This window comes from Anopheles coustani, chromosome 3 (genome assembly GCF_943734705.1).
Source record: "Anopheles coustani chromosome 3, idAnoCousDA_361_x.2, whole genome shotgun sequence".
Classification (NCBI taxonomy): domain Eukaryota; kingdom Metazoa; phylum Arthropoda; class Insecta; order Diptera; family Culicidae; genus Anopheles; species Anopheles coustani.
The window spans coordinates 44,666,598-44,692,087 of NC_071288.1; the positions used below are offsets into that span (position 1 = coordinate 44,666,598).

General features: G+C 41.8%; 1 protein-coding gene across 1 annotated transcript in view; it reads right to left on the reverse strand.

Moving 5' to 3' along the window:
* Window positions 1–3,104, reverse strand: part of LOC131261897 (UPF0746 protein DDB_G0281095-like) — a 7,213-nt gene extending 4,109 nt beyond the window's left edge. Inside the window, exons 1-2 of the mRNA XM_058263753.1 lie at window positions 3,099–3,104; window positions 523–651 (exon numbers count right to left, since the gene is read on the reverse strand). Coding sequence (XP_058119736.1) covers window positions 523–651; window positions 3,099–3,104 — 135 coding nt within the window. The remainder of the gene's footprint in view (window positions 1–522; window positions 652–3,098) is intronic.
* Between the last annotated feature and the right edge of the window lie 22,386 nt (window positions 3,105–25,490).

Consider the following 25,490-nt stretch of genomic DNA (forward strand, 5'->3'; position numbering starts at 1 on the left):
TCTCACGCAGCGCTGCTCACTGACTGGAACTGGCGGCAGCTCTTTTACTACGCAACGCGTTAGTCCAATCGTCACGTATTCGTTTCGGATGTTTTCCATCGTTGCAGTGGGCACGCTAATCCTGGCACGTTGAAGACCGCTAGGGCTGCGCCACTGCGCAATGTCCTCAGGCAGAACCGTCACACCAAACACCTCAGCCATGGCAGTCATCGTGTCCTCGGGCGTTGCGAGCATGTCTATCCCGGAAACAACCGCCACTGTCCTAGGGACCTGCAGTCTGGCTTGACCCGCTTCCCCAAGTGCCTTCCGCACAATGCCCAGTGCTGTTGAGCCATCCGAGTTTCTCTTTAGGCTTATCCTGAGGACGTTATCTGATGCCCTGGTTGCCTTCAACACATGCTCGTTGATGAGCGGATCGCTACGAATCTGTTTGTACATATCCAAATAGGTTCTACCCTCAGGGACCGTTACTTTTATTTGAACGGGCCGAGTTTGCTGCTTCGACTTGCTGCTGTTCACAGCATGTTTCTGCTGCTGGTGCGAGGGCTGTTGCTGCTGCTGTTGCTGCTGCCGGTGTTCCTGCTGTTGCTGTTGCTGCTGACAGTGCTGTTGCTGCTGCTGTTGGTCTTGCTGCTGCGACTGCTCCTGGAGCTGGGAATCCACACCGCGCGGCTCCCCCGCAGCCGGGGGGGAATTTTTCCCTTGTTTTCGGTTTCGGTTTCTTCTCCCTCGTCTACCACGGGATCTCCCAGTTTCTTTTCCTGCCTGGGGAAGGCTCTCCGCGATCATCCTTTGTATCGCCGCCGTCGATTCGGTTATCAGTTCCCCCACGTTTAGGTTCTCTCTCCCTCTAAGCAATGCCTCCAACGACTGCCGGCATTGCCGCTCATGATCTAACTCCTTGGCCAGGAGTTCCACCCTCTCGCTCAGCCCATCTATTCTCTTAGTCAAAGAAGAGATTATATCTGCTGTGGGGGAGATTTCGGCTGCCTCTCCATTCTCTTGGCTGCTCTTTGCCGGCGAAGAAACTGGCGGTGTGGCCGAATGTGCCTCTATACTCCCGGTCGGCGCTGCGGAGGACATCGGGTCCGTCAACCCAGCTTTATTAACCACTCGCGTGGGGCGCACCGGCAGCTTGCTTGTCGGCGGGTTGCCTGGTGGTTTCCCTGCCAGGCGGGTCGAGTATCGCGTCGCTTGTTGTGTAGCTGCCATTCAAATCCGCTCTCAACTTGGGCCCTCAGCAACGCCAGCACACTATTCCAGTCTGGGGAATTTCCGTTGGTGCAGATGTTCGCCTGCCACGCGCACACAAGCACACACACTCGCACTATACCAGACTGGGACTCGTGATTCCTCAGTCAAACACGATCAAACACGATCGAACACGCCGCTGAGTATGGCCTCGCTCGTGGCGCACTCGGTTTTTTTTTTTTCGGTTATTCTCTGTTTCTCTGTTCTTTCGTACGGGAGCTCCGTCAGAACACTCGGTTTTTTTTTCGGTTATTCTCTGTTTCTCTGTTCTTTCGTACGGGAGCTCCGTCAGAACACGTCCGCTCGGTTCGAAAGCTCGACTGCGACGCCCCACGGACATTGGGCTGGCCGAAGCAAAGGCAAACTCCCATAAGCGTCCTTCGGTATCGATGGACCGCCGGTTTGGCAATTTTGGCTCTCGGAGGTGTTTCGTTCTCAAATGCAGCACGTACGGAGTGTTTTGTGCTAGCTTTTGTCTTTTTTTTTTTTTTTCTTGATAGCCATGTGTGCCGATGGAAGCATTCACTAAATGATGCACCTCTATCAGGGCTGAATATGATGGCACGGATGGGCCAACCGTGTGGCCGGTTACAGTTGCATAAGCGACGAGGGGAACGGGTAATGGAAGTGGGCATCCCGGACCGAATGGGGCCGGCGAAAGTTGATTGGAAGTGCAAAAAGATATTTCTTCAATCGGGGCCGACGTTAAACGTCGCAGCAATCGCCCCAAACTAGGGCGAAAGAAAATGGTTTACAGTGTCCGCTCGCTTTTGTTACCCCTCGTAAACTCATCGAGCGAATGAGGTCAGGATTTGAAAGTTTTTTTTTTCGTATGGTCTTTGTTGTTCGACGACCGGCAACAATGGATGTGATTTGAGGAGCTCTTTATGATCCTATTGTCAATTTACAAACGGATTTATAAATTGTTTTAAAATCTATTCTAAGCAGCGATAACAAGAATGAATTCTCCCTAAAATAAGCAACACAAGAAAAGATGTTGATGTACCTTGTACAAAGCAAAAGTGAGTTGATTAAGAAGCGGGAAATATAAACATTATAGGTATATGCGAGAACAAGTTTGATGTGTCTAAGGCAGATCGCTTGTCAAGTAAAAGCTGACATAGAGTAAAAGATTAGTTTATGAAATGTGCCATAAAATGTATCTGACATTTAAAGTAAACAAAAATGGACAATGCGCAACAAAATGTGTCAAAACTTATTAACCATAAACTACAATGTTAATTAAAAACTATGACAAAATTAAAAACTCTTCAAACAAATGGTGTGTTCGTGATCGTTTTGAAAAACAAAAATCCATCAAAATAATTAGCGGATAAAACAAACTGCACGGAACACAAAACATACTTTTTCCTCGTAGGTGAGGATGGTAAAACAAGGGAATAGGAGCAAATGGACCAAACTGCTAAACGGGTTATAGTGCGGTTGTTATTGCGGCAAAACCGTTCGTGCACAGTAGCAATTTGAAACATATTTCCGTCACTTTTCGACTCCATCGGTTGGACCGCGAATGAAGCAAATAGTCGAAACATGAGCAAAACAAAAAACTACCTCGAACGAGAAAATGGAAATGAAGAGAGCTTTGCATTCGTGTTATAGTCTGACCGGTGTCATGTTGTTGTGCGATTCTGATTGCAGCCATCCTTTCCATCGAAGCTGGTTCCCGTACGAGGAAATACGGTTTGTGTGCTTTTGAAGATTTCGATTCCGTCCTAACGGGATAGGATTGATAATCTATCGAGCTGTAACGAATGGACGTTTTATGTTGAGCGGGGACCATTTATCATTTTCCACCATTGATATTCCGCTCCAGTAAACAAAGGAATTACCGTCATTTCGAGGAGAAAATGCCACTGGTTCGGAAACGACCTAACGCCGTGTCCTTGCTCGTGGGTAGCATTTTATGCAAACACAGAATTGCAGCGCAGTGAAAGGATTATTGTTTCCATGTTGGCTCGGTAGCAAAGTTGTTGAACGGTAAATCGGTGCTTGTCGAGCCGTTTTCCTTGGGATGAATAACTGTGCGAAGCAGGTGAATCGCTGGCTGGATTGTGCTTCAGCACTTCTTTGCAAAAGCAATCCCCCGGCCACCGGTGCGGATTGCTGATGATGAGTTTTATGTAAATGAAACAGCACTTTCATCGCCCGGCTTGGGGTAATTAATCATCGCTTGAGATAATCCGTCAACCACTCGAGCTGTTCCTTTCAAGGAGCGCCGCTGCGGAACGCACAGACCAGCAAAATCCACCTTCTTTAGCGGGGTAAACACATCTGTCTCTAACCATTCCGAGCTGCCCTTAAAGTCGTTTAGGAGAAAACGTTTTCCGCTGAGTTCGAACTTTCATTTATGCCGCTGAATCCGTTTAAACTTGATAGTTGGATTTAATTTATCCTTTCCCTCTTCTCCGGCGGGGAACCAAATGGTCTCCGTTTCGTTTCAGTCTATCATCAACACACCGGAGGAGTGGGTAACGTACTAGCCGCCAAACAAGTTCTTCCAACAGTCGCCACTCCGGTCCATGTAAGTGTAAGCCTTCAAATAGATAAACATTTTTTCATTTTTTTTAAATATATAAACAAATGATTTTAAACTCTTTCAGTATAAAAAATGAATTTCAATCTAATGATACAAATCACTAAGAAAAAGTATCCTCTCTGCTCAACAATGTTTTACGTTCATTAAGTTTACTTTCAACACTGAAAAGAGTTTATTTTTTCGAGGTTTGAAAAACTCATAAGTAATTAACTTGCCCAAGATGCTTTTCGTCTTATTACGGATAAAATAAAATTTTAAATAAATAATGGTCCGTTATTTTTGAGTGATTGTGCTAAGCATCAATAAAGGTGAGCAAAACTGTACTTAAGACGTAGTTCTTTGTGTTATGAATGAAAAAGATATACATAAAAAAATATACATAAAAGATATAGATAACATAAAAAAATCCTCATCAATCAGGGCTGTGCCTAGTTGGATAATAAACCATTATATACAAAATAAAGTAGATAAGTGGGTTAATCTTTATCTCTCTTGCTCATTCCTTTTTTCCTGTAGCTTAAATCCCTAGTCCCGCTAACGACGGCCACTACCACGCACCATCATGGAAATGGAATCAGCTATACCGCCTTCACTCAACCCTCGCACGCCGCTGCTCAGCTGAAGCCCCTTCCTCAGGGCGTTCTACAAACGCAACCATCGTACTACAACACTGCCGCCTCCAATGTCCAGCAACAAACGCTGCAGCAGCAGCAGGTACAGCAACAGCAGTACCAGCAACAGGCCCAAGCCTACTACCGAAATCAACTTCAACAAGCCTCCCACCACCAGCAGCAACAGCAGCAGCAGCAACAACAGCAGCAGCAGCAACGGGTTCAAATCTACTCAACCGTGGCAAGCCCTCTGCAGAAAGCACCCATTTTGTACGGTGCCGGTCAGTTTAGCCATCCGGTGCCGTCACAGTACGCGGCCTACACTTACGGCAGTCATCCACAGCATCAGCATCAGCAGCAGCAGTCGGCACTTTTCCAGGCCGCTGGCCAGCAGCCGCAGGCTTCGGTCGGGAAAATCACATACGCTGCATCGCCGGGCGTACACAATGCGGGCGGAACGGGGGCCTTCGGTGGTCGCGGATCCATCTATCTGTTGCACTAAACCATCACCCCACAGTTCGAAGCCACGCGTTTCCGCGACGAGCGATCAGGATTGATTTTCCATACACTCGATGCTCCCACGGGCCGATTTGCATCCGAGCGAAATGTTGCATTCGAAGAGGCTAGGATGATTGAAACACAAGTGCACTCACAAAAAAAAAAAACAACCCCCCCTCAACGTTGAAGTTAACAGGACTACAGTTTCAATGGAAAATACACTCCCAGTGGCGCTCTCGGGTTTCGTGCGAAAGCGTGCGGTTTGAACAACGTTGTTTGGTCGGTTGAATTCGATTGCTCGAACGTCCTTTTCATCCGTAGTTTTTGCTAGCGACCGGGAGTAGCGAACGAAACTAGGATCCGTTTACCCTGATCGATGTGGTTTAAAGCGTGAATCTGTTTCATTGACGCAGGAGTTTTATTTTTCATTTCACTTTGTTCATTACCAAGCATCAGATTTACACTACGCGGTGGAGATCTGCTACATTCCTTTGTGATAAAGTGTTCTCCTCGATTGTATTCGAATAGACCCATACTGCGTGAATTGAGTCTATTGAAAAGGTCCATTGATTAGTTGCAATCAGTTGGTTTTCTGAAAACTGAAGATCTTTTGACGTGCAGCATGTAACATTTACGGCATCGTAAACGAATCGTTTAATACTGGGGAGGGTTTTTAAGAGTTGATACATTTGCTTGCATTGAAGGTCGCGTTATCGACGCTTATTATTGCTTTTAGAATGGTGTGATTAGTCGTTAAGAATAATGAAACTTCAATGTTGTGTATATTTGTTATGTAATTGTTATGAAAAATAAATTAAATATTTAATAGCTAAACATTATTCCGTTATGGTTGTTTTTTCAGCTTCTCGTAAGATACCGTACAATCCATTGCATCGAATAATGACGAAATAAAAATCATGTTTACCGTTATGATAGCCTTCTTGTTACCATTTCGTGAAAAAATGTGCAAAATGTTCAAATTATCCGATGATTAGTTGGTAGAAATATTTTGTGTTGCTGGTTGGTTTTATATCTTAAAGAGAATCTATTTATGTTAAATACTCCAAACATATTTATGATCGCAATTGATATTTAAAATCCTCTAAACTGTTCACAATTTGATATAAAATATTCTTTTGACGCAGAACTCACACAGTTTCATGGGTGCGATGTATAGAAACTTTTTGCGATTCATCTGTTTGTGATACAAAACTAACGGGAAAAATGATGAAAACGTATGGAAACTACTAGAAAAAGAGGACATCAAAGAAAAGTTCCCAAAATAAAAGGGTTTATACTTGCTTAATGAAACTTAGTTCTTGAAGGTGGTAGTTAACCGAAGTGAAAATTCATGCATTTCCTCAAGGCATTAAAAATACGAACGTCTTTGTTACAATTGTTTTATTTGGTCAATTTTTCATGCGATCACAAAGTGTAATTTGAAACTTGTTTACCAGAAAATACGGTATTTTAGTCTAGGACTGATAAAGTGGAGTAAATCGGTTTGGGTTTAATTTCGTGCAGTATCTTACGATAATCAAAGTTTAGAAGCTAAGTATCTATTGTGAAAACAAGATATTTACCATGTGCCGGTTTATCAGGATACAATTTAATGCGAGAATCTTCACTCCACTTGATCTTCGAACACTTTGCACCACTTCACGCGAGCTCCTGTTAAATAATTCAGCAATCCGATGCAATCCAAACAGCTCGTCAACACCAGTCAAAGTAAACACTCGCGTAACAATCGCTCGTCTAATGATGGGCATCGTTTAGGCGTGTGGGTGGCATGCACCACGGGAGCGGGGGAAAAACTTTTTCCCAATCACATTAGAAATGCATGATAGCATGGAAACGGCTCGACGGCTCCGTCGATGACGATGGCAAAAGTTTTCCTCCCATCGATGGATCGATCCGCAGCAATCGGGCGATGAATAATGTGTCTGTTCCCGTACTGCGTAGGGTTTTGCGTAAGGACTACTGTCTGTTTGTTCGCCCGAAGACAATGGGTAATGAAGAGGGGGCGGACTTTTTGCGTACGAAGTGCCTGGTGACAAGCTGGGCTCGTGATATGACTTGATTGGATTGTGTGAATTGTGGTTTCGAAACTGAAAGTTGAACTGACGGTGGAAGCAGTTTAGCACGGATGGAGAAAACTTTTCCCCCGTTCGGCGAGGAGGAAAGGCTGTCGTCGCAAAAATAAAAGCTCCTAACAGCGGGCCGGCAGGAAGGAATGGTGCGAACCACCGAGGAGGGAAGTGAGATATAAATCATCCATAGGTCTCTTTTCAAGACAAACAAACGTGCAAAAAGTTGCTCGCCTACAATGTCGATGCCAATGCACCCACCCCGCGGGCGGGAGGAAAATAAAAGAAAGGGCCAAGGAGTAGAGAACTTGTAAAGGAGCCTTCGAGCGGTCGAGACACTTGAAAGGAAACTTTGCCTCGTCGGGCTCGTATTTGGGGGGTTGAAATGTACATTCGGCACTCGGGCGGTGTACGCTTCCTTCCGCAGAAAACTCTCGAGCGTCGCTTTGGGTTCGACTTTGCCTTCCAGAAGTCCACAACAGGCAACACCCTTCTCTACCCGTTCGGTGCAACACGTCGCACGATAATAGAACGTTCCTTTGCGAACACCTCGGGGGAAGCTTTCGAAATGGAAATTCATGGCCTTTCCTCCGCGTTCGTCCGCCAGCCCTAGGAACGTTCAACGCCTGCCACCCAACGTTCAACGTACGGCCGTTTGCTTCATTTGGAGACCAGTCCCACAATATTAGCCATATAAATCAACCAAATCGATCGTAAAAGTATAACTTTTTCGTACCAACACACTGCCACCGATCAGGCCGGGTTGTTCTGGTGAACGAAACTGCCTGTGTTTAGGTCGGTGGCAACGACGAGTATTTGGGTTGTGAGAAACAGCGACAACCAGCAGCCCAGAATCACACACATAGCAAATTTTCCGGGAGCTTTTCGGGGCCATCAGTCGTTCACCCCTACCGAGGGCAGGGATATTTCTCACGAGCTATAATTAACGATTAGCAGAAAGGCGAGCAAGGGGAAGCTTTTATTGACTGGATGGGCACGCTGGGACTGAACGCTTCCTCGAACATACACACCACTGCATACATAAATATCGCTTGGGATAGAGGCCAACTCTGCTGAATTAGCATCATTAGGTTAGATGCGATGTAAAGGACCTGAGCGCGCCAAGCCGCTTTCACGAGCAGAAGCTAATAAAGTTTTCGCACAAAAGACGAACTAATGCCTGTTCATCTTGTGTGTTTTTTTTTGTATGACTCGATCGGGGTGGAACGAGTGGTGGTTTTCCTCCACAAACTTTGTATCTTCGCGCGCTGAACCAACGACGCACGAATGGGCTTCTCTAGTTGAATGGAAGCCCTTTCCTAGAGCCAGTCCCACACAGATCGACCGCGGAGTGGGACTTGTTGGTCAGCTGGCGAGAAGAATTGAGAGCTAATGAATTAATTACGTCATACCTGGGTGGTTGGTTCCTGTGAGTGTCGCTTCCATTGACCCTCGGTCGGTGGTCTGGAACCGGGCTAAAGGTACTAATAAAGCATCGGTCCTATCTACAATCCGCAGCAGCTCGGAAAAGTTGACATTCAGCGAGTTGGGTTGTGGTTCTGGTTTACCTTGGAATTATGAGAATTATGTTAACGCTGTCACCGGTCTCGACCAGACCAGAACCAGCAGGTGCGAATGATGGTTTATGGTCTTCTTTTTAATAACCTACAATGCATCTAATGTACCAGCGTTAATTATGGAAAGGTTTTTTTTCGTGAAGTTTGTAACATAGTATTTTGTTGTAAAATGTAAGTTGTAGTTCTTGTTTGTTATTTAAAAACTTCTCTCGAGGGAAAATTGAGTTATATATTGAGCAGTTGAGAAAGCAACTCGATAGTTGTCTGATGTCATCTTTACGAGTTGTTAGATAATCCTTCAAAAGAAATAATAAAAATAAATCTTGTTTTCAGTGGGATGAGCTAAAGAGGAAATTATCATTTTTATGATTAATAACGCTACGATGCCATCAAATTATTAAAACAAAAACAATCGAATAGATTTTCTAAATTGAGTAATTTTCGGCAAAAAGACAAATTGTGGTTCAAGACCGTGTCACAATGTCTTATGTTCAACAATTTCAGTTATTTTCGGATATTTAAAATGTGGGTTTGAAAAGAAATCTACTGCAATATCGTCATTTTCATAAATCTCGTAAGTTAGTTTGGATTTTATTCCGTTGCTTTTCTGTTCCACTTTTTTGCGGATGAACGGTCACCCTTCATCCCTCGCTAGAAATCTCTCGAGTTTCACAACAAGCTGGTTCTGTACCGGCTTGCAGAACCCCTTCCTTTCTCTACGTTCTTAGAATAGGATACCAGCAGGAAGAGTTAATGCACATTTACATTAGCTTTTGGATTTTGTTTTTGACTATTAGTTTTTCTCTACTACTCTATTAGTATGAATGTGTGTTGCGCATTATAAATATAGCGGTTGATATTTTGATCATCAGCAGATATTCCCATTCATTGTCTAAATTCAGCTTCCTAAAACTGAACACAGAGGGAGTAAATATAATTTTATGAAACAGTAAACCGAACGTGTAGAAACGTTCCGTAATAACCGCATTTGCTTGATGCGGTTTAGCTTTTGTTTTTCTGCATTTGATTTTTGGCTGCTATCGTATGCTACACTTGTTTTTTGAGCTTATGTTCAGCATGATTCGATTTCGACCATTTATTTAGAGGGTACTATAACAAACTGATTTTCCTACTGAGTATGGCTACGCGTTTGCTAAGATACAATATGGCCGTCTAGTGTACTGTACAAAATCATCTCCATCTGGTACGGTGTTTTTTGGTTTGAGTTTCCGTTTTTGAATTTTAAAATAAATCTCCTACCCTTGGCGTTCGACACATTGCCGAGTGTTAGTGCAGTATCTTGTTATCTGAAATATTTTATATTGCAGTATAATCTTTTTAGCTTCGCTCACTATGCTTTCATCGCTATTCTTGGCTTTAACACATACTGGTTGGTTTTGCTTAGCAAAAATACCACTTCCGGTTTTTGTTTAGCAAGACCAGTGGTCTCGTTGCACTGGCCAGATACAAACTATTTGGTTGTTGAATAGAACGAATGTAGTTAGTGAGATGAAGATAACAAAAATGAATAATTTGAGATACCTCCTGCATTACACTATTGTATTTCTTGGTCACTAGTGGTCCAAAATAGTTATTCCTCTAGCGTGAGTAAAACAAATAGTTTAGCTCTCTTCGCAGCAACTGTTTTTATACAATTTATACCATTGATGTTTCCAAAAGGAAAGTGTCCATTCTTCTATTCAACAATTTAGTTTTGTTTGAAGTATCTTTGGTAAAATTTACTTCATTTCACCGCTGGTTTAAACTTTCACTGGCGATACTTGTAATTAACGGTTAACCATGGTTTGAGTGAAAAGTTTCTACCCGGCCAGAAGTTGTTGGGGCTCATAGATTGTAGCAAAGTACAATTCAGCACACTGACCATTACAACAAGAAAACAAACAGAGTAATCCGTAGTTGATATGTTCTATTAGCCTTCCACATTCGTCTGGTCAAGTGCTGATGTACTGCTACCCTCCTTCTTTTACTTCCAGTATTCGCGTTAAAGATCTTCTATTAGTGGATTGTTTCGGGTTTGAGTTAAAAAGAAAATGTAGCATCCCAAATATTATGGCAAAAACTAAGATTTCTGTTGAGCTACACTTTCTTTTTTTTTAAATTGTATGCATCATCAAAATTTTCTAATGGTGATGTTACTGTTACTTTTTGATCTTTAAATCGAATCGGGGAAACTTTTCCTTAAACCATGGACATGGTTGATTACTAACGATCGATTGCTTCATCTGCGTTGAGCAATGTGTTTTTGCGCATCTTATGAACTTAGGTGAAGACATTTGCTACATGCTACAGGTACTTGAAATTATTTGTCTTGAGCGAAAATGTTTACCAGACGTGGTGAGCAGAAGCGAGTAACGGGAATTAAGTATTTAACCCATTTATTGTTTTTTTTTCTTTTCTCTTCATTGCCGTTTAGTACGACTACATTCTTGCTTCAACACACTGATCCTAGGTGGTGGTTGTGTTTTTTCTCGATTGAATTGATATGATTGTTTTGGAACGTGATATGTGTCCAACCATTTAGTCTTATGGTTACGGAATTATAAAACGCTTTTACTGAGTGGAAAGGAGTTTAAGGAAGGTTTGGAATGAGTGCTTATTGTGCATAGAGGGTATAACAGCTGATCCATGGATCCATTGATTTGTTCAGCGCATCTGTCATGTGTTTTGTGTAATTTCCAATGGTTTTTAACCCATTGATTAAACAAATCAATTAAAAGTAATCTGTTTCTGATAGGACTAGTCGCTCATTTAAAAGGCTGGGAAATGTTTTCAAGCTTCAACAAAAACGTGCGTTGTCAATCATACGCTTGTCATCTGAATCAATCCAAATTTTTCTCTGGTCACGAATATCGGTCGAACCTTCGAGTGAATCACGGATCATTTATCATTTTGTCAAATTATGTAAATTAATTACGAATGCAGTGGTATCCAGGGTGAACACTGGAGTTGTCGTCATATTGAGGTTTTGTGGTTTTGTGGTGTTGAGTGATTTCATGCGGGAACATTATTGTAAAGCAAATGAAAGGATTGGTATGAAGAAGTCATGGTTGAAACCAAAACTGTACAATCCCTATCAAGCGCTTGCTTCCGGACAAATAGCGCTAGTGATTGATGTATGAACAACAATGATATAAGAAAACGAGGTCGATTAGAAGCAGCTGCTTTAACACGTTTGACTCGTTATTGTTTTTTGTATAGGAAATATCGTATTCCATGAAAGGTAAAACCAACAACTGGCATCGAAATTGCTTAAATAATGCTGTCTCCTTTGCTTGTTTTTGTATTTTCCTCTTTACAAAGAACAACAGCTCGAGGCCGTAATGGTCCAAGGCGTGCACGAACGTGCTGTTACTACATAAAAGAAAGTCACAACATACTATTTTCTTCATCGTTATCATTTTAGCTTAATGAAATTGTATTTTAGTTGAAATGAAAAATAATAACCACAGATTTGAGATATGGCCAAAAAGGAAAACAAAATAAAGTTTAAATCGATTATTCGATTTAAGAGGCAAAAATACAAAATTCTTAAATGTTTCCAAAGTCATCAATGAAATAAAATCATTAAATAATCCATTTGGTCGGAAGTCAAACGGGCTCGTATTTATTATCATCTCTTTCGGATGAGGCATTATGAAATAATTGTTGAATTAATGTTATAGTCAGTCGATTTATTCCACCATCCATATAGTGTGGTTGATGAGCTGTCGATTCGCAAATGCATGCTTTTTGGTATGCAATACCACATCATCCCACTGAGAGAAAAACATTGGAAAAATTATGCGCAACTCATTTCACCGTGCAACAAATCGTTCATTTTGGTTCGCCAGTTGAATAGACCTAATTAACCATCCAGGGTAGGACATTAATCCAATTTCGTCCTACCCTGACTGCCACCCTCGGTAGCCAATCGAACACTACCGGGAAACTTGACAAAGTACGGATTTCATGCACTGTGGGAATTTTCTAACCACAGCTGCATATTGAATACTTCTTTGCTTTTTTTTCGTTTGAAAATATTTACTCATTATTGCTAATTGCAAACATCGTTCAATGGTGGTTGCTGTCAACATCATGGATGGATTATAATGATGCTATTTGTTTATTTGCCCTGTGCTATTATAATTTTTAACTTGAACAGTACCGTGTTTGATGAAATAATAAAACTTGGCATAGTGTGAGTAAAACTTTTTAAAAATAATATAAACAATCTTTGTGCCGTATATGTATTAACAAAATTATTCCTTCGTGAAAAAGTACTGATTGTATATAGAGTGTATTGTAAGAACAAATCAGAAAATAATTAAGGACATAAACAGTTTGGTACACAGTTACCGATCGATCCGAAAAACGTTCGGTAAGAGACAAATATTAAAACAAATTGAAAACCAATCAAAACCAATGGCAGCTTGCACAGCTACATTAATCCGATCCGGTATTTTGACTTTTCTCGAAACGATGAGCTCATGCATGCGTTCCTTTATTGACGGAATGGGATTTATTGTGACGTTTACAAATTGATTTCCTTCCCTTCGATCGACGGTACGCCGATTTCGGCCCAAACGCCCCACCGGGACAGTTCCAGCTTGAAGCTGGATTGGCCAGTTTACGTCCCTCCGGCCGGTACACGGTCGTACTCGGACTGGCGAAATGGAACGTTTTTCCCCACGGTTAGGCTTTTTTACATTGTTGTGGGCGCTGATTGATTGATTATGTAGAGCACAATTTGTCCGACTCAAATTCAATAAATGTTAATCATGCTGATGATGGTGAGGATGACACGACGGACGGAGCATCCAAAATGAATGTCAAATGTTTCGACTTCTTCAGGTCGGTTGGCAAGTGAAACGTGTATAAAAAAAGAACGACGTGGAATCACAATAAACCGTACAAAGGAGTTGGATTCACCCGGTAGTGACCTTGTCGTATGCGAAAAATGATGTCCATCTATCTTCCATCCTGAATGCCGCATGTTCGACAGCAAATGAATTGAGTAAAGGTGTTTTTCTTGGATATTTGTAGATTAACTATGATTGATCAATATTAGTTTCCTTGTATTTTTATTCGCTTACGATTAAGGTTTGATTGGGACTATCTGCGGCACACAGATTGCCTGCTTATTTGGTCAATCAACTTTTTCAAATAATATTCAATCAATTTTCAAGTATTTATTCAATTCGTTATAAAAACCAAAGCATGTACATTTTAAAATTTTCTACTTTGACATTCCTTCTTGTTTTCTCTCGTATAAAGTAACATTTTACTGCTGCAGATCTCAATTGCAAAATAACAAATGATAGAAATATTGAGTACTCAAAAACAGAAAAAACTTATCTTAAGAGAATAGTTACATAGGAGAGTTTGAACCACTTTACTAAATGGGAGATAAACAATAGCAAAACTATCATGTATTATAGGGCTTTCTTCGTTCCTTTCTTATGACTGGGAGCTAGTTTATGGATCGCAGCGAATTGTATGGTTGTGTAAAGACCGTGTGTATTATTTCCTATAGAACTGCTGAGATTCAACTGCTGCGATGTAAGGATTTATTTTCCCCTTTTTCTCGGGATGCATCCAATTTTTGCAAGCCAACACAATGCGTCAGATAATTTTATTGAAGTCCTATTGAAAAAGTAATTTATTGTTCCATCGAGCTGAAATTTAGAGTACCGAAAGAGCTATCGTATGAAATTGCTTTCACCGTACGATTTTCTTTTGGTTTGAAAAGGTTTCAACTGCAACTAGGTAACAAAAATAGAAAAGAAAAATAGATTGAGAGTCGCCAAATTGTAGCATTTTCGATCGAAAGCAAAAACACTCTCGAATATTTCTCCCACATTTTGCACAGTATCATGATGTGTGTGAAACTCAACTGTGTGCTGGTGATTGTTGATTTCACTTCCTGCTACATCCTCACTTCGCGCCACGTAACTGGTTTAGCATCCTGTGGGAGCTGCTAAGCAAATTTACTGGATTGGGTTCTTTCAATCCACATCTTCCTTCCTCTGTGTGTGTGTGAGAGTTCGTGGGCTTCTTTATTTTCCACCCGTGCATGCTTCTACCACGGCGTCTCCGATTTGGCTTCCTTTAGCAGAAATGGCAGGAAATGACGGAAAATCGAAGACAGCGCACACCGACTGATTGAAGAATATTGATACCGATACGGGGCGGAAACGAGAACATTACGTTTCCGGCGCGACGGCGTCGTGTTCGCGCGGCTTCGGCGGAAAAAGGCGTTATTTATCCTCAACGGTAACGCAATTCCAGTTTATTGGGGATGCTTTCCTTCCGGAATAGCGAAGCGGTGAACGTCTTCCGTAAGCTGAGTTGTTTTCATATTCTGATTCTGAGAAAACATTACCAGCGATTTGTTGAAAACTTGGTAAGAAGCTGATATGCAATCGATGCTTCGTATAAAATATTTTTATCTGTTGAAATAATGAAATCTACCAAAGATTCAGACATCATGAACAATAATGTATGTGCCTTTGTAAAATATTATTAAACAATTAAGTTGACTATATCGTTCAACATTTTGCCTGACTTAACTGTACATTTTAAAACGAGCTTGAAAAACGCACCTAAAATGCATACCTTCATTTTGCGGAAATATGTCTATTTCCTTCAGCAAACCATTCATTACGCATCGTCCATTGCCATATTGTTGCGTCAGAGCGATGTGTTTGCTGTTCTCCCCTAGCGAAAGGTTATCTTTGCCAACTGCCTCTAAATAATGGCGCTTGATTCAACTACGTCCGTGGCTCCAAAAGAGAACGTGTATGGTAACATCGAAGGAAGAGGAAAGAATCCCTGCTGAGTTGAATTACTACCCGTCTTTCCGTAAACCAAGCCCGTAGAAAACATGAAAAAAACTCAGGCAACACCAAATCTAGCTTAACAAAGGGCATCACGATGGCGTTACTTGTTAAAACACCGCACGATTTATGCCAACCGTGATGGCTGCGTTCGCTAGCACCAGTTGCACCAGGGATTCATGTCAGACGCTCCTGGGACCCAGCAAAAACCAGACCAACGTCGTAGATGCTGTAATTTGTTGCTACGGCTCACAGGACACGTAGCCAACGATCGTATTGACACACACACACACGCACACATGCAAATATTGAACAAAACTGTCTCAAACTGCCGGCGTGTGAAACGAATTCTGAGAAGCGCCACGTTACCACACGCGTAGATCATCAGGATGTGAAGCAGTTAAAAGGGGAAAAAAAGTAATGAAATGCAACTCGACGGACAATCAACGGATGGAAACGTTCCGGCGGGTGCGCTGCATTTCACAGATACACGAGGGGCTTGTAAACGTGCTGATGACACCAAGCCCTGGGAGTTGCCGTCGGTCAGGTTGGCACAATCCGACCGCTTCCATCACATCAGGTGAATGAAACACACGCGACGTTGCTATTGGAAACCGTTTTAACTCATTTGGTTTTTCTTTGCACTAGGCAACATTTTCCTGGCACAAGCAGGGTTGGAATGGAAAACGTGTCGTGGGAAGAAATCGTCCCTTATAGCTTTTGTGCCGTAATGTTTAATTGCTTAAGGCTTCCGATTGCGCATCAGGACACTGTTGCTACATGCATTGTAGATTGCTTCGCGGTACCCGAGACTAACGAGGAGCAGGGGCAGTTTTTCTGCTGTTGATTCGACGGGAAATGCAAACCGTAGCGCAATTAGGCACGCAAGGATTGTGTGCTGAACTTGTTGAACTTTCTCTTGATGGGTGTGTGCATCATGAATGTGCAGGTCAGGAAATGCAAGCAGTTAGACGAATCATTAAACCTGTAAACACCATTTGCCGGTTTAATTAAAATGTCTAACAAAAACCTGACAACTGAAAACTGTCACTTATTTAAATATTTTCAATAAAGTTCAGCTCAAATTATGAATATGTAGTTTTACGATGTAGTAATGTTACCTGCATTACAGTATTAGTAACATTTTTGTATAAAATCGTCTCTGGTTAAAATTAAACTATTTAAAACTTTTGTTTTCACGTTCAAAAAGAAAAATCATGATAAACAATACCTAACAACAATAAAATACAGCAAAAGACTCAAATATTTGCTGCTCACCAATGTTATGCGCAACTTCCGACATAGTCGCGTAACTTGCGTACTCAAAGTATTTAAATGGAGGCGCCTGGTTGTAATTACGAAATGGAGGCGCCTGGTAGTTCATGAATGTTTCAATTTTCAAAAAAAAAAAAAATTTCCCTCTAAATTTAATTTCAATAATGAATGACAAAAATGTTTAGTGAAGTTGCAGTTCTAGAAACTATTAAAATAAAAAAAATTCTTCGGTAATCTGTATGTTGCTTACTTAGCCGTAGGAAAACATCTCTAAGTACTGATACAAAATTGTTGGAAATTTATGTTGAGGGGTTTGCCTACATTGTAGCGCGTATTGAAGGGAACATAAGAGATCAAGGAATAAGGAAACACGAGTCGTAAGGAACTTAGTGAAAAGAATTGTCCATTAAGCCAAATGAGTTGTTTTGATAGAATAAATAAAGCAATAGCAAACTGAAGCTCGCGGTGTGAGCTTTCTTTGCACCACAAGAAGACCGTAGAGAAAAATTCTCTACAGAAATATATTGATATGGTTAAGAAACTTGTTTCATACAGCGGAGGTATCCAACGAAATATTTGTTATCGGTTTGTAATCGTTTCGCCGATGGAAGGATTTACGATTTTAAGATCGGTAACCTCCGGCGTTTGTCGTACACCGGCGAGAATATCGTAAAAAAATTACACTCATAAATACAGCTATCGTCGGCTTCATCGTCATCATCATCTTTATTATCATAATCATCATCATCATCATCTTACTTCACCGAATCCTTCCCACAACCATGGATATATGAACCAGCGTGAAGCATTGATCATACACATCTGATAGGCCAGGTTTAACTATGGTAATCGCAAAAATAAATAATCAGTTTAAACGCCAAGCGATTCGGATCGGCCATTAAATATCGATATCCGTTTATTTTTCACAACCTACCCAGCCACACGCCAACGAACTGAACGAGGCAGCCCTCACATCAATTTCCACCGAACCATGGCAAGAGGATTATTTGATGAGCGCTTTTACGGTGGGGTTGGTTTTCCCGCCGACGAGCGGGAAGGAAACCCGAGCGGCGGGAGATTTGTTCATTTCGTGAGGGTTATTATCGGGTTTTATGAGCCGTAGGGAGGCGGAAGGAGCAAAAAACAACAACAGCAAGCCGCCTCACACGATTCACAAGCGAGAGCGGGAGGAGGTTTTCCCGACAAGGGGTGCTCAAACCGGAGCATTAAATTGAAAGAAATCAGCTTCGGGGGAGCGAAGGGGAAACCGAGCATATCCACACGTGGAACGAGGGAGCCGTTTAAAGTTTAATCGAATATGGTCTGTTGTTGTTGTTTGGGTTTGTTGTTTGCTCCTCTAGCATAATTATTGCTGTTTTACTTTCCACATCTCCCACGCCCGCCGGCGGTGAGCAGATTGTTTCCATTTCCAGCACGTCGTTAACAGCGTCGATTTCAAAGCTTTCCCTAAGGTCTAACTACTCGTGGCAAAAGTTTATCTCCATCCCATTCCGGCTGCGGTTCGCTCAACAATCCTTTCCATTATGTCCCTGTGTGTTGACCCCACAGCAGTTTGCATCCGGTTGAAACCAATCTCCGATATCGCTCGGTCTGACCTTGGCAACTCTTTGCTGGGGAAGGGATAACAGAAAAAAAACGGCTTGTGAAAACTTTACGTATTTGTTTATGGCGGTCGTTGAGCGTTCATTTCAGCGTACCCTTTGACACACGCCCAGCCGCTTCCAGTGAACCGATTCAATTTTGGATAATCATTTTACCCTCCAGGCCACTTTCCCAAAATTCCAACTTCACGGCGTGGCGAAGCATTTTATTTTTGATTTCGGGAGGAAAAAGCTAACATGGGGCAGATGGAAAGGATGAAGAAACAAATGTTTCACGCCAATCGAATAAGGGTGCAAAATTCGGTCCTGCTTGCTTGGGCGAGGGCAGACGGTAAGTAATGTACTGCCGAATGGGGAAGGGGGCGGGGGTAAGTAATGACGCTGGCGGATTGCCACCTCGTCCGGAACTCGACCCACGGCGTTCGTGCGCCACGGTCCAGTGATTCCTTTTCCTCCAGTTTGTTTCGTTTTCCACTCTCCCCCGTTGCCGGCTGATTTATTTTATGAAGTTAATGTTTTATAATGAAGAAAGATGAGTTTTTCCAATCGGGATGGAAAGTCGAATACCAGACCGTTCAAACGATATTGGCGGTTTTGGAGCATTTGATTTTTCGTTTTCATTTTGCTTAACGCCTTTTTGTCTTAAATATCACAAGCCCTTTTCTTAGCAAAAAGGAAAAATGAAACAACGGACATCAGAAGAGCAAAAGGCCAAACAATGTGCTACTGGCACATTTGTTGCCATGGAAGAGATATCGCTTCAGATCGCTCCGTTCTCACTGGTCGTGGAAGAACGTGTCAGTTTTCGCTTGGCATTTTCTTTTGCTTTCACTTTTCTTGCAGGAGAATCAGATTGATGGACCCACCAATGGTTGTCATTGGAAATTTATCGCTAAACGACGCGTACCGGAAAGTTTTTCATTATATTTATGAGCTGCCATGACGACGGTACGGCTTGCTAGTCTTTCGGTTCTGTTCTGTGTTTTATCTTCGTTTGAAATTGTCGCATCGTGTCGTCCGGGGACCGGAGAACTTTTGGTTACTGTTCACACTATCATTACGACCGGTTCGGAAGGGAATTGAAAACATCGTAGACACTGAAATAAGCTTCGACAGCTCACAGTGCTTCAAGTTTTATTTCTGCACGATAAAATCTCTGCTGACAAAGTGTCTGCTGGTGTTAGCATAGCTTCGGTACGATTTGGTAATTTGAAGTACAGCCATTTTTTAGTAGCTGTTTTGGTTGGTATGTTAATTCGATAAAGTTTATTTTTCTCGATACACTGCATACAAGCTTTCTAACAAGACACCCAATATTGTGTTTCCAATATGTTAGTCAATTAAAACAAATATTATTTGCTTCTTACCCATTTTCTTTTACCAATTTTTGAATTACGAATTCATAAAAGTTTCTGGTTATTAAAGCAGTTTCTTTGAATTTTATCGTTACTTTTTCGTAATAAAAATCAATCGTCGTCCTAATGAATCGCAACAGAGTTGTAGATAATGAGGCAAAATTAACTACATCCAACAACTTGTAGTTGCTTAAAATCTGATGATCAAGCTGATTTTATCAGCACCTAAGGCTTCTAATCAACGCTCTTCGAGAACGCGTACGTAACGCGTGGAGTATGGAGCGTTGAGTGAAATCTGCATAATCCATCACCACTAGCGTCTAGCTGGCAGGTTTAATGATGCAACCCTTGGCCATACCATGAGAGACACCGGCTTTCGCTTTTGAACGGTGGACACAGAGGTAGGACACAAGCTGAAGCTCAAATCCACGGTCCGAAGTCTTCCGTCAAACGAAGTCCTGTACCAGCTCGGCCATGCTTGCGCTCCTGCACAAGGCTTTGTTAGTGCTGGAAACGCTTTCAGATTGCCAAAGCTCCGTTGCGACGAGCATCAGCCGGATGCAAATGACGCTGGCGCGTTTATGTAATTACGGAAGCAATTAAATTCATCGCTGCTTCGTCAGAGAACGGGACGAGGGGCACCATGCGACGTGCGAGCAGGTTAGGGCTACATTCCGGTAACTGAACCCATTACAACGCGTATCAGCTGCCGGTTAAACCCTGCTAAAAGCTTTCCCAAGCAACGGGCCAAAATCACTCGACAACATCGTTTCTTATTTGCAGCGATAGTGTAGGGTACGATAAGAACCCAGGTAAACGAGCGATATTAGCCTGATCCAACGCTTGTATGCGATTCAACGGTCAGTTGTTGCAGATATCATAAGCTGCAAAGGTATGAAGAGGAGAGTGACAAATTTCTTTACGTAAGCAGGACTGATCCTTTGGGATGGATGCATGGTTTTATGGTAGTTGATTTTTAAAGGACGATAGCGATGAATAGTTTATATTTTAAACTAAGTGCTGTAAAAATTAATTTTCAAAAATTACAATTTCTTGGCCCATAGTATTTGCATGTGAGCACCAAAATTAAAAACCCACGGTTTTGCTATGAAAATCGTTTTTAAAATTGTTTTAAAACCATATAAATATCGAACAACGTAAAAGTTAAAAAAAACTTGTGCCTGAGCATTTTATAATTTTAAGATACAACATTTTTTTTCTAAATTGTCTCTGTCGTTCCTTAGTCTGCTTTGTTTTTTAACAATTCTGTATCCCATAGAATATCTTTCTTAAAACATTACAAACAAAAACTGGTAATGATAATCTTGATCGTGTTGATTTACCTTTGAGGCGCTTTTTGATGTAAACGACCACGGGTAAGTAACACTTGATTTGTTGATTCATTGCATGAAATCAGCTCAGTGAAAGGGCGTGTCACGTAACTGTTCGGATAAACTTCTAACGCCACATCGCTACACACCAGCACCGCTGAAGCTGTAGCATAATCCTTCACTAAGCTCTTCGCCGGGTGCGCATCAGCTAGAGCCAGAACTAGCTTTTTGGTTCGGTGTCGCTTTACTAACAGCCGGTCGAATTTCTTTTCCATCCACCATTATGTTTTTTTTTTGGCTTCCGATAGCTTTATGTTGGAGACTAACTTTTCCCGCCCACTGTCAGCATCGATGGGCATAATTCGTCACGCTTGGAAAGTTTTCCGATCGCTTTTACAAAAGGTGGAAACTTGGAGGAAACGGTTTTTTCGCCTTTTACTTGCTTGGCATGGTGATGGGAAGCAAGCGGAACTGGTTTAGCATTAAAGTTTTGCGAAGATTGCGTGGGAATGGTTTTTGCTTCACCGAGAACGTGGAGACTATATTTTTCTGTTACTCCCTGTGAACCGCCCCCCTCGAAACAGAAGTAGATGAAAACAGTGGACTATGAAGTAATACGTTTTACGTGACTGAATGTAAAGGCGGCAGAACGCGCTGGACAGCAATAATGGAATGGCACCGAAATAGAATAAAATGTATTTAAAGGGATTGTGCGGACGTGAAAATAAAATAGAAGAATAGAACACAAAGGATGCAGAGTGGCTTCTTTGTCAATTCGTCATGAATAAAAAAGACTAAACCATCCTTCACAAATACTGTAGATTCGGTGTCTGGGTTTAACTTTTCTTTTCCTTTCCCTTTCTGATATCCCCTGGTCCCACGCAACCCACCATGTCTTGGCTGTGACAAAGCGGTTCTATTTCCCCCCATCTACCATCACGAATCTTAGCTATGCTTTGCCACAGTTTAAGATTGTTGGCGACGTTTTTTACTCTCGCTTTTCTTATCTCGAAAACAGAAAACCCTTAACGAAGGAAGGGCCTGAAAAGGTTGCGGATATGATGCGGTGACATTTTTTTTCTCTCTCTTTATTGTCGTTAGAAGAAAATATCCAATACCCCGTAGACGACCGGACACCACGTTGACAGGTGATTAATGCGTTCAGAAATTAAAATCCCTTCCGAAGGAAGAGTGTTTTTTTGATTTGTTTGCTCCGTTTTCGCCCACTTTGGACTTTTTGGTAAAAGTTGTGACACCCAAAGTCAGCGGTCAGATTTTTCTTGTTTGTTGTATTTTTTCGTCGGCGGTTTTTTCTGTTTTCTGAGCGTTTGTGAGCCGGCAACTCCAAAGTTCGGCAAACCGCGTGTGCCAGATGATGTGCTTGAAGCAAAGCATCGCGACACCGTTTTGGTAAAAATTAAGCGGTGATTATGAAAACGCTTCCCGAAACAAAACAAAACCGAAAGAATACAAACCTTCACACCAGGTGCAGCGCACGAAGGAGCGAGCGAAGCTCCAAAAACCATCAAATGACACAATCTGATAAGGGCGCTCGGGTTTATTCTCACCACCGTTGACCTTTCCCAACGGTAGGCGCGATGGGCAAAGAGATGGTCAAAGAAAGGTGGGTGATTTTTAAAAAATATCTCATTTGCTTTCCCCAAAACAACAAACACCAAAACCAAAGTGGAACAATAGATTTCCGGAGATTGTCCGAGTCTCCACGATGCGCCCGGTGTACCAGCGTGCGGCAGTTGACAAATTAATTAGACCGCCAAAAGGCCAAACCGGTGCAAAACAAATTACCTGGCCCAAAACCGGTATCACCGTCGTCAAAAAGGTCAGCACCGGTTCGCGGAACAAAAAATCAATTTTTGAACGTTTATCTTTCCATGTTTGCTGCACGATCTTTCGGGTGAAAATTCAAATCCTAAAGAAATCCCACCCAGCTTCAGCGATTTTTCGAAACATTCGAGGTTAAGGGTTATGGCCACGATATCAGATAAAATTGTTTATGAACGACCACCTGGAAGTCAAGGGTGGCGTTTATGCTAAAATTAGATGAAAGTAAATTCGATTGTCACGGGTCGTGGTTTGTCGAGTTTGCACTTTTTGTGCAGGAATGAAACGATCGATTAGATAACCAAAAAGGATGAGGCGAAAAATGTCTTCACCAAGTATAATTAAAAAAGGAAAGCTTTAAATGATAAGGTACAGTCGATTGGCAATATAATTGAGGGATAAATTTCAACTTAACATTGTATGTATAATTAATTTCACCACGGGGCGAATTGTTTGTTGCAATTGTTGCGAATTTAAGGAAAGGTATGGATAGAAATATTATTCCAAATCTAATCAAGTGTAAAAACATACATATGCACCCTCTATGCACGTTGCACTCGGAGGAGTTCTCGATCCTCTGCTGAGAGATACCGGTAGGAAGTGGCTTTGAACGGATCAGCGATCTCTTCACTCGTTTTGAGCATTTTCCTTTAGTGGCTACTGATTCCAAAAGGACAGTCTTTAAACTTATTCAGTTGTAACAGTTCGATAAACTATCGGAACGAGTGAAACATAAACAGCTCAACAATACCTTATCCCTACCGAAAATACAAATACCCTACAGAAACGCTTAACGAAGATCTTATCCTCAACATTTACCGTCAGCTTTGCGGCAGATGGAACCTCAAGTTCTCCGTAGGGAACCCGGCACCATTCACCAGTCGTTTGGGTTACTCTCACAACGATGGCTCCGTCACCATTCGGCTACAATCTACGTACATCTATAGCTCGGCTTCCCTTTCCCCACGATTATCTACAACAACATCTGGTGATCATGCCTAGTGAATTAGTAGTTTGATTTCCGTGTGGCTTATTGATAAATTTGTACTGAGCATAAAATCTCTTCCGTTTTCCCAGCGAAACACATTCACGATGTGCAATGGCGGGTGTGTCTGTGTAGTGTTTCTCGAACGTTTCGAACTAGCACGGTGTAGGATAATAGGTGATACTCTACCGTTCTGCATCTGCGTCTACGTGGCTTAGCCCGTTTGAGTTATAAACCTGTTGACACACTCGCACGATTTCTTACGTTTCTATTCCTTACTCGCTAGCGTTACTCTGCAGCCTACCGCCGCTAGTTAGTTAGTAGTTTGATTTTCTTGTTTAATTCTGCCACTAACATCCCGGACTATGTACATTTACACATTAGTAGCGAACGGAATCTTTTTCCTACCGCCCTGCGAGCGCACGCAGCCCGACCAGACGGATAGTGATGCATCAGATTATCGGCCCGTTGCCACACCTAAACACTAATCTCAATTTTTTGTCTTTCACTTTTGCATTGGTTTGTTTTGTGTTTTTGCTGTACTTTTGTGTTCGTGTGTGTCTTTTGGTTTGGTTTTTGAAAATAAAGTTTTGATCGGTTGTTTCGTTAGGTTCATTTCCATGTTTGATTAGGTTTGTTATTATGTCTCACGTAATCAGCTTTATACTTTTCTAATGTAGTTCTAGCAATCTTTCTCTAATCTTTCTTAGCAATGATCTACAGTGGTTTGGTTGTTTGTAGAATTCTATAAAAACCGTTCTACTATCCAGTGTTTAAAATGGAAACGATCACTACCAATATCGTTGTTGTCCTATTTACGTGTGAACCATCTGGGAGCGCCGTTGTTGGACCACCGAGTGCATATTTAAAAAAATGAGAGATAAAATATTTCAACATTATGAGACGGCATTCCCACGTTCCGCTGCTTTTACCACGGATTTATATATTTACTGGTGATTGTTGTTCGACCCCCTTATACATGCTTGAGTGTTCTGATTATTTGTTTCGTATGCAGAAGACGAAGAGTGGGACTGGTGCTTTGACAGCTTGGGTTTTCGTTTGTGGGTCGTTTAATCGTCACCCTAGTTTCAGTATGCTTTTTTCCACATTTTCATTAAACTACTCTCCGTCAAATTGGAGAACTTGCATTTTTCCTACCTGACATGTGCATTCGTGATAGTCTCGTTATGGTTTTCCTACACACTGTTCGTTTAGTTTTCGCTCATCGCAAGTTGTAAGCTTAAACGTAAGCGGTGCTTTATCTTAGAAAAAGTTTACTATTTATCTACATTGTTTATTCATTTTCCCTATGCTTTGGTAATGGTTGGCACTGGCCGTATAGAAACATTTGCTTTGCCATACATATGCCGATCCACATGCTCATGTGAGGAAGGACCACCCGATAGTCCTGTGCGTTACGGTTCGTTACGGTGATTATTTTGTTTTTTTTCACGATCTGCCTTATTGCAGCACACATGTTTTTCTTGTTTGTAGTTTGCAATCAAGTTTGTTTTATTTCTACGCGAGAGATAGTTTCTGTGATCCGTCGAAGTTTTCAGGTTGCAACCCAATGTATGTTTGTCTGATGGTCTTTGCGTTCGTCAAGAAATATGAATTTAAGTAAGATATTCAATGAGAGATAGAGAGAGAAGTTTTCCAGAGCCAG